At 37.0% G+C, this 10791-nt stretch overlaps 1 protein-coding gene across 1 annotated transcript; it reads right to left on the bottom strand.

Moving 5' to 3' along the window:
• Window positions 1-884: 884 nt before the first annotated feature.
• Window positions 885-2582, bottom strand: LOC132053923 (phospholipase D alpha 1-like; the record flags this gene model as incomplete). The annotated part of the gene is made up of 2 exons (XM_059446017.1): window positions 885-1626; window positions 1991-2582. Coding segments are annotated over 2 exons (1026 nt in total), but the record flags the coding sequence as incomplete, so codon positions are not given.
• Between the last annotated feature and the right edge of the window lie 8209 nt (window positions 2583-10791).

The following is a 10791-nucleotide window of genomic DNA, read 5'->3' on the forward strand; positions in this document are numbered from 1 at the left end:
CAGACAAGAAAGAAAGCTAGCGAAAGGCTTTCATTATTTATCTAGGTTTTCTTTATTTATTTTGATTGCTAAAAAAACTTCTATTCATTGTTGGAAAGCGCTAAGACGGGTATAAGAAAAAGAAAAAAGTGCAGAAAATTATAACCATTTTCTTTATTTAGAAACTTTCAATCTTTGTATTCTCATTTTGTTCTTAATAACATACTTTATAAAAAATAAAAATAACGACGTGATTTGCTGCGAGATGGAGCAGAATTTTGATTCAATATTTAGATTAATTATCCGTATAAAGTACTCCTTTTATAAACACTAAATCCATTCAAATAGTATCAATCAAACTAGAAGGGAGTTGGTAAGCGAAGATGTCATGATTGATTGCATTAGCCATTTGGCAATCTAGAAGGGGAACCCTTGAGCTAAATTTCTTAAAGATAAACCATAGTAGTTAGTGGTCGTAGCAATAATGACAGTTGTGACATCCAATGTGAAGACAACAACGTTGAAAAACAATCATTTGTTCACATCCAAATAACTCATTTCAAATTCCCACTTTGACAGACTCTTTCTGCCCTTATTAATTTTATCACCAACTTCTGCTGATATCGATTGCTAAATGAAACCATAAGTACCAAATTAAACAAATGGTTGATCCAGGTAATGTCACACATCTCCATCTCGTACATGACTCATGTGCCGAGAAGCCCAGTAAAGTCATGTGAGGACTAAACCGACCAAATTGAACAAATGGTTGAGCCAGATCACATCAAATATCTCCATCTCGTACATGACTCGTGTGAGGACTAAGATCACACAGCAATCCCTTTAAAGTCTTACGTACTTTAGATTAGGTGATCAGCGAGTACATAATTGATTCGTGCATGAAATTTCCAGTTAAAAATGACGTAACAAAGATTAAGATGGGATAAAGAGTCGAGACGGAAAGTATTACAGGGCTAATTTCCAAGATTGCAAATCTACTTCTATGACCATTCCAAAACACGCCTGTAAAACGTAAAGAACTACAACAAAGACTGCAGTCAACAACAAGAACCTCATACAAAGTCATGTTACTGTCCAACAAAATGCCCAACAGAAATCTATAAAGTATTATTGCACAACAAACTGCACCTTTCAAGTAACTCACGAGTTTGTTAACTCTTCGCCACAACAAGCTAACACGAGAATTATCCACTTATGTAGTGAGGATAGGAGGAAGGTAGTCCGATTTAGTACCAAGAACTGGGGCCTTGGTGTCGGGGAAAAACTCATGGCCTGGTAGCTCCGTGACATCCCCTTCACTGGTCACTCCAATGGGGTAGCGAAGCAGGTGACCTGGCAGATCTCTTTCCAGACTATCACTTGAATACAGATCCCAGTAATTATCAGCTATTTTATTCACCTTCGTCACACATTCCTCACTTTCTGGATGTAGAAAGGTCTCATCAAGCATACCAAGGTGCTCGTACCACAATGCCATTCTGAAACCATGAACTTGACCCCTAGCTGGTTCCGCTGTGGCCAAATGATGAGGCTGGTAGGCTCCCATGGCTATTTCAGAATCTCTAGCACCATCCATTGATCTCTGGTTTATGTTTGCGGATCCAACTATGATGTATTCGTCATCCACTGTTCAGAAATAAAGTTAGCATGAGTACATTTATGAGCTAGTATAACATCTATGCAGTACTTTGCATGAAAATGTTTTTGGTATAAGCCATGAAAGTAATCTGTAACCGTTTTCACTTGGAATGCGCCGACACATTTTCAACACTGAGAAACCCTCCTTCCCATATATTCAATTCATAAACACTCGAAAGTTTTGATTTCATATTATTAACAAAACTAAAAAAATTGAAGTACTACCAAATTCAATACCTTCAGTCATTTAAAAACTTAAAACCCAGAATTTTATGTTTAAGAAAACTCTAGATTTCATCTTTATCAGAAGGCCAATAATAAGATGGAACTATAATAGTAAACCAGTACTTACCGATCATCATCTTGGAATGGACATAGATCATGAAGCGACGAGCCTCCTGAGCTCGCATGTAATTAGAATCAGGCTCTGGGGTCTCAGAAGGTTCATATTCTCCGCTCTTCTTCATCTCCCGGTTACCAATGCAGAAAAATGTCAAATAATTCCTGGGATCCTCCTCAATACCTTTAGCATTCATGGCTTGAACAATGTGCTTATACATCATCTCCATTGTCCTTTTCTGCCAATCTAATATTGCTTGTACAGAAGCGCTCTCGGGGATTCCTTCTGGCCACATTGGGACAATAACATAAACGGTAAACCTTTCCCCAGCTTCAATCTTACTGCAGATCTTCAATGCAAGTTCCTTTGGGATGACATGCAAATCACCTATGTCCTCTACTTTGACATCATCACATTGCCAGTCATAACAGCTTCCAAGAAAATACTGATTTTCAATGTAAATAAAATTCTTTGCTCGACGAATAGCATGAATATAAGCATCTTGGATGCTTCTGTCGATTATGTTATCCTTCCCACTGACAAGACCAGCTTTTGCTGCATCTTCAGGTTTGTCGGGAAAGCCAAAAGCAGCCCCGCCATCAAATTAATGGGATTATAGTACAAGTATAGTGACTTTAAATAAATTATTCATAAATTCTAGCAGTTTAGGACTTTTTGATGGATAGGTTTGCCAAAAGTTCTAACGAATCATCAAATTTTTAGTACAAGTTGTGTAAAAGATTTTAAACAAAATGTTTACAATATCTAGTGAATCACTATAAGTTCAAAGAAAATTCAAAAAAACATTTTGCTTTGAAATTGATCCCAAAATAGTCAAAATTAACTCCAAACTTGATATCCAGTATTGCAATATGAGTGCTAACATTATCTAATGGTTTAAATTAGATTCAAACCTTCAAAAATCGATATAACCACTTTATCATCTTGAGTAATCAAGCTTCACGAAAACCAACAATGGTACTCTTCAGATATAAAAGTAAACATATGCAAATCTAGATGGGAACATAAAAAGTATTCAGAGCCATTCGTGAAGAAGTTCTTTTATCTTCTTGAAACGAGGACCCATTTTTTGCAATTTAACGCCTCTATCAATTTGGTTGAGTTTATTATGGCAAGAAAAATGAAGTTGCGTTATTTTTCCTTTAGTTTTAATTTCACGATAGTAATCCAAAGTTTACATTACAAGAATTGAATTATCATGAACTTTGAAAAGTGAATCTCTATCGTTCTCTTTAAATTGCAATTATTATAAATTTTACTTATGTGTTAAACAACCCTAAAAGTTATTGTTGGTTTACTTAAGTCGTGTTACAAATATCACATTTCTTAACTACTTAATCATCCCCTGATTATGTGTTTTGCTCTTTTTTTAATTATATCAAGGAAGGGGAGGAGAGAAAAAGAAAAATATATCACGCTCTTGTACTGGCATTTGATATTTATACCAAGCGAGACATCTATTATACAGTAGTTTGTGTATTTTTTAAGTATATATTTTATCTCTTTATATTCTTTTTCTATCTCCTTTTTACTTTTTGGGACTTGTATATATGTGGTGGAGTTGCCTTATTAAAGTTGACACGTGATTTTCCGGCGTGTTCTTCCTCCTCCTTCTAATTTTCTTTTCTTTCCCTTGAATGAGAAATTAGGAATTTAGGATGAACGTGTTAGATTAGGGCCTAGAATTGTCAACTTCCGTTTTGTATGTGTGTTTTGTACATAATTCCTTATTATATAGAACGTGTGAGAATTGTGATGATATTTCAAGATTTCTATTCATCTTTCAGCTGTTCCGACTTGTGGTTGCCACAATTGATCCATTATAAACTTGTGAACCGCAGTCACTTAAGAACCTAAAACCATGTGATTTTATAGCCAAAAGTTCAACAAAGCACTACTCTTTAGTCTTCTCTGTTTTATTGGAAAGGTAATATCACATAGATATCCTACGTACTTCACGTTACTTAAATTTCTGGTTATTAGAGGCAAATACCGGATTTTAATTTAAAAGATTAACTATTATTCACTACTAAAAAAAAGGGAAAAAACCGCCTGATTTTTTTTTTTAAAAAAGAAAACCAATGTATTTTTGTCAATTAATTATAATTATTTTTTTATGTTTTGTTCTAAAATAAAACGGCGATAGACCTCGATTTTTTTAATTTTTTTTTTTAAGTAAGACTAACGAACTCCGTCTGTTTTTAGAGCGTAAAATTGCAGTTTAAAGTATAAATTAAAACAATGAAAGTGTTTGATCAAAGAGCATGAGTGGTAGAATTGTTCAATATGTAGATACTTGAGTTCAATTCCAAGTTGCTACACTGCATTATTTTTTTTATTTTTTTATTTTTAAAAAAGACAGGTTCCTTGGTTTTGGGCATTTTTCAGTGGTGATTTTGCTTGAACTCGAGATGAGAATCCAAAATTGAATGCTCAAGGACTGAATGTTGTCAATCTCGCTGGCAGAAAACAATTGAGTCTGGATATTCATATTCTAAAATAATGTTTGTAGAAACATAAATTTTAGTGGGTTAAATTCATACAAAATTTGAATTAAATCCATGATAATTTGGGTTGAACAATTAATTCAGACTGCACAATTAAATAAGTCCATTCAATTAAATTCAAGTTCAAGGTCCATTTCATCTTGAGGTACAAAACTCATGCCACGTGACATGACATCCCAGTCAAATTCAAGACCAACAAAATGATGCCACGTGCTCAAATGATGTGGCAATCCCAGTCAAATACAAAAGCCAACAAAAAACCGCCAAGTGTCTAAAATGACATGTCTTGGCCAATCACAAGCAATCTTATCACATAGCATTTGTGATAAGCTTGATGATTGACATGAGCCAATCAGAATGAAGCAAGAGAGTTCATCTGCACGTGACTTGCCTACTCCCTACAACTATAAATAGGGAGTTTACATAAATTTCCGAGGACATTAAATAACGAAGTATTGCTCGACATTCCTAAGGATCGAAATACATCTCTAGGAGATCCAAATTATCCTGCAATTCGAGAAATACGCTACCGAAGGCCCTCGAATCACGGAAACGTTTAGGAGAGAAAAATCAAAAGAACAACGAATTGTACTCACAAGATTCATATATAAAATTACATTTTTCTTTTATTTTTTATTGCGATTTAATTTTTGGCACTTGAAAATTTGTTGCGAACAATGTTCATACATTATGATTTACAACCAAATTGGGAGCCTAAAATTTCTAATATTCTTTTCTACAGATCAATAAGAAAATTCAATGCGATGTACCCGATCTTTGGAGAATTCCAGTGTACAAAGCTCAACGATTCGATGGCATGCCCAAAATCTCGTTCCCGCAACAATTACTAGAACTTCTATAATGTTTTCTTCTGTACTCCTCGCTATTGCCATTTGAATCTTTCACATCAGCTGCAAAATGAACTCTTCTCTTCTTACTCTTCTTCTTTCTCGAATCCTTTTTCTTCTCACCCGTTAACATGAGAACTGTCACACTCAAACCGGGATGATACATAAAGAGAATAAGAATGAAAGCAAACTTGAATTATTTTATTAATGATAACATTCACTTAAATACAAGTAAATGCAACTACCTTGACTAGATTTAAGGAACTACTCTAACAACTTAATCTAATCTTATAGATAAGATTAGATAGACTATTCAAACTAATTCAAATACTTAAACTAAATCTACTTCTAACAAACTGATAACAATTGATAACTAATTCTATTCCTAACAAACTGATAATCTTGAGTTTATCTTAATACACCCCCTCAAGTTAGGTGTGGTGCAACTACACCCAACTTGGATAAACACCGAAGAAAACCAGGCTTGGGCAGCGGCTTGGTGAGAGTGTCTGCAACTTGGTCCGCGGAAGGGAGGCATTTGACAACCACTCTGCCTGATTGCGCACTATTGCGGAGATAATGGAAGTCCACCGCAATGTGTTTCATCTTCGTGGAAAAGCTGGATTCTTGCTAAGATATGAAACACCAATGTTATCACAAAAAATACTTGGCGTTTGTGAGACTGGGTATCGTAGTTCATTCAACAAGTTTTGGACCCATGTAATCTTAGAGAGCGCATTAGCCACTGATTTGTATTCCGCTTCAGTAGAAGACCGAGCTACTGATTGTTGCTTCTTAGAGGACCAGCAGATCGGGTTTGGTCCCCGAAAGAGTATATAACCCGATGTGAGACTCTGTCACTTGGATCCCCCGCCCAGTCAACATCGGCATACATATATAAATTCTTATCCGAGTGCCGAAGAATTTGTAAGGACGATGTTGCTGATGTCTTGAGATATCGAAGAACTCTTTTTACCGCCTTCCAATGCTCCAAACTCGGGGAGTGCATAAACTGGGATAACTTGTTTACCGCAAACGAAATATCAGGACGTGTGAAGGATAAGTATTGCAGCTTACCCAGAGTGCGGCGATATAGAGTTGCATCGGCAGGAGGTGAACCATCAGCTGCTCTGGGTGGTGAAGTTGAACACATAGGTGTGGCAACCCCTTTGCAGTCGGTCATATCTGCTTCCGCGAGAATCTCAAGAATATAACTGGACTGGGATAAGATGATCCCATTGGGAACACGCTTAACTTCGATCCCCAAAAAATAATTGAGTTCACCAAGATCTTTTAAAGAGAACCTGCTAGCCAAAGAGTTGATGACATGTGCAACCAAGTTTGGGTGATTCCCGGTAATGAGAATACCATCAACATACACCAAAATATACAGTGACAGCCGAGGATTTAAAGATAAACAATGAGGCATCTGATTCAAACTTAACAAACCCAATATTATTCAGATGAGATTTGAGAGCCTCATACCAGGCACGTGGAGCTTGTTTGAGGCCATAAATGGCCTTTTTAAGGTGGCATACATGATGAGGAAAATCAGAATTAACATAGCCTTTTGGTTGAGCCATGAACACCTGCTCTTGTAAGTTACCTTGCAAAAACGCATTGTTCACATCAAGTTGGTGAACCTTCCACCTTGGACAAAACAACGCATTGTTCGGATCGAAAGTACAATTGATATCGCGTGAAACCTTGGCCACTAATCGCATTTTGAACGTCAAGGGAACCATGGCCTTTTCTTTGACAAACAAATCCACAACATTTTTCGACGGTCCCTTGTAGTCGGCTTCGACTACCGAACCGAACCGGGTTTGTAAGTTTTTGATTCGAAGTAATAAAATTAAAGTTCGGTATTCGATCGTATTCTGGACATTGCGTGAATACCGAAATAATTTTCCGTTGTCCTTAATTTCCTCTCGTTAAGGTCTCCTTATTACTGATATATCCCTTTGTAGGGATCCTAAAGAGCTTGTCTTTTCTCCATTTGATTTATGTTGTAATATATTTAAGTTATAACAACCCTCCATTCATTCACGCCATCGGTTGTTTCTTTCTTCTTTATTTCCTTTTTTTTTTCTTTTTCTTTTTTTCTTACGGTTGGGGTAGTCGAGTAATAGGTGACAATAGCCTCTCTTAATTTTCTTGGTAGAGATTTTGGCTTATTTTCTCCATGTACGCTTCACGGTTCTAAATCCAAATCTTTTACCTTTCTTCCGTTAGATATCCGAGAAAATGATTGTTTACGTGATTATGTGATTTGTTTAAGGTATTTGGTTATATATGTGGGCAAAGAAAGATGATCTTCGACTTCAATGTGGTATTACCGAATACCGTACCGAACCGAAGTTTGATTTCGGTTTCGAACCGAAATTTGCATTTGGTATCTACTTTTTACCGGGAACCCGAACTTTGAAAATACCAAACCGAATACCGAACGCCCATACGGGAGGTTTCTCGGAGGTGCGTGGGAGAAAGATGGAGAAGCTAAATTGTTGTTTTGGTTTGAAAATAGTGTTTGAAGGAGGTTTTGTGTTTTGAAGGATTTTGTGTTTGCTGGACAGATGTTGGTGGAGGAAGGTTATGTGTGGGTGATGAAGTAGAAATGGTATTTAAGGGATTATTAAATAGTAAAGGAGAAGAGGAAGGGATAGAGTTGATACCTGATGGAGATAAATCTCTTGAAGCTGCTGGTAGTTGGCCTTCGTGCATGGACTCTTGAGAACTTAAAGATTGATGCAAATCTGTTGAAATATTAGAAGAAGTGGGAATTTATAAGGGAATAGGGATAGGGGATGGAAGAGTGGGGATGAGGTTGGAGTCCAATTTATTTTGGGCATTAGAATCATTATTTTTGGAGTGAGGCTCTATAATTACCCAATTTAATTTGGAAAATTTATTTGACAAGTGTGAGAACATTTGAGGAAAAGGAAAAATATTTTCACAAAATTGGACATCACGACTAACAAATATTTTTGAGTTCACTGGATCGAAACAAAGATGCGCATGGTGAACAATAGAGATGCCTAAATATACACATGGTGTAGATCTAGGTTGGAATTTATTTTGTGTATATGGCTTGAGCCATGGATAACAAAGACAACCAAAAAATTTTAGCGAAGTGTATTTTGGTGGCTCGCCAAATAATTTTTGATAAGGAGAATCATTATTTAGGCCAGGTGTAGGAAGTCTATTTATGAGATAGACGGCATGGTGGCAGGCAAAGGACCACAATTCAGGTGGTAGTGAGGCTTCATTGAGAAGAGTTCTAGCTGTTTCGACAATGTGACGATGTCGTCGCTCAGCTGTGGCAACTCGTTGAGGTGTGTAGGGTGGTGAAACCAAGTGTTCAATGCCATTTTGTTGTAGGTAGTGTTTAAGACCCGTGTATTCACCCCTTCCATCTATATAAACCGATGCAATTTTATGTTTAAAGAAATTTTCCACCAAAGGATGAAATTGTTTAAAAATTGAGGCAACTTCACTTTTATTTTTTATTGTGTACAGCCAAATATATTTGGTGTAATGATCAACAAAAATACAGTAATACAACTTTTTATCTATGGATAAAATGGGTGATGGACCCCATAAATCACTGAACAGAGTTTGAAGCGGAGCATTACTATTTAAAGTGAGTCGTTGAAATGGCAAACGATGAGCTTTATTTGAAGAACAAGCATTACAAAATTCAAACTTTTCCTTGGTGGAGATAGGAAGGGAAAATTTATTCAATACTAAATCTAAAGCTTTAAGATGAGGATGACCCAGAAGACGATGCCACAATTGACGAGAGACTTTAGTGGAGGTGAAATTGGCAGAAGGTGGAATATATTTCCTGTGTGGCCACTCATAGAGTCCATTTTTGTTCCGGCCTTGTACCAGCAGCCTCCGAGTTTTGAGATCCTTCACAAGAAAAGAGTATGGAAAAAATTCGATAGAAGTTAGATTGTCACAACAAAACTTGGCAACAGAAATGAGGTTCTTTTTTATAGATAAAGCACAAAGAGTGTTATTAAGCGTGAAAATAGAATTAGAAGCTTTTATTTGAGTTGAACCAGTGTGAGTAATGGGAATAGTTTTACCGTCACCCATGGACACTTCCTCATTGCCAGTATATTCTTCAAGATTATCCGATTCCGTTGTGACATGATGTGTTGCTCCTGAATCAACAATCCAAGGGCTTGCATCTGGTTGATGACTTGAAACAAAATTGACCTTTGCTTCAAAGTGATTGTGCGACTTTGAGCGACACACGTTAGCAGTGTGACCGATCTTTTGGCATAGTTGGCATTTCACAGCTTGCCTGGGTTGTCTCCCATTTTGTTGGTTTCTAGAATACCCTTGTCGTTGAGCTGGTGATTTCCAAGATTGATTGGGGAAGCGACGATTATTCTTGTGGTGTTGAGGCAGAAAGTTGGTCCTTTGTGCAAGCTGCGGCGGTGATGATTGAGGATGATTTTTCAAGATCTTGGTGTTTGAGAAAGAGTTCATGGTCCGTGAGTTTTTGGAATAGTTCCTCAAAGCTTAGAGCCGAGTCTCGTGCTCTTATAGCGGCAGAAATCTCACGATACTCGGGACCAAGGCCACTCAAGATCTTGACTGCTAGTTCATCATCAGCCACTGGTGAACCTGCTACTTTGAGAGCGTCAACAATTGATCTAATCTCTTGTAGGTACTCAACAACTGTCTTGGAGGCCTTTTTCAAGTTTTGCAACTGATCTCGCAAGCTGAAAATACGAGTATGACTCCTGTTTGCATAAGCTGTATGAAGGAGTTCCCAGGCCATTTTTGCTGAGGAAGCAGTTGCAACGGTGGGAGCAATAGTAGGATCAACCGACGCCATCATTGCCTGTTGAATCAGTTGATCCTGGCAGAACCACATCTCAAATTCAGGATTCGAGATAGGACGATCATTTTGTATGATAGTGGCTGGTGGGGCAATTTTGGTTCCGCTGAGATGCCCAAGGAGTTTGTGTCCGTTAAGCAGCATCACCAGTTGTGCCTTCCATGTCACAAAGTTGAGATTACCTTGCAGTTTGATAGGTAATTGGGCAGCTGGATTGAACTGTACCACATGAGTGGTAGGCAAAACTGCAGCTGCAGTGTTAGTGGTGGTAGCAAGTAGAGACATATTGGGGGGGGAAAAAAATGGATCGGACTCGTGAGAGTTTAGAGAGGCTCTAATACCATAAAGAGAATAAGAATGAAAGCAAACTTGAATTATTTTATTAATGTTATCATTCACTTAAATACAAGTAAATGCAACTGCCTTGACTAGATTTAAGGAACTACTCTAACAACTTAATCTAATCTTATAGATAAGATTAGATAGACTATTCAAACTAATTCAAATACTTAAACTAAATCTACTTCTAACAACTCGATAACAATTGATAACTAATTCTATTCCTAACAAACTGATAAT

This window comes from Lycium ferocissimum, chromosome 4 (assembly GCF_029784015.1).
Source record: "Lycium ferocissimum isolate CSIRO_LF1 chromosome 4, AGI_CSIRO_Lferr_CH_V1, whole genome shotgun sequence".
NCBI lineage: Eukaryota > Viridiplantae > Streptophyta > Magnoliopsida > Solanales > Solanaceae > Lycium > Lycium ferocissimum.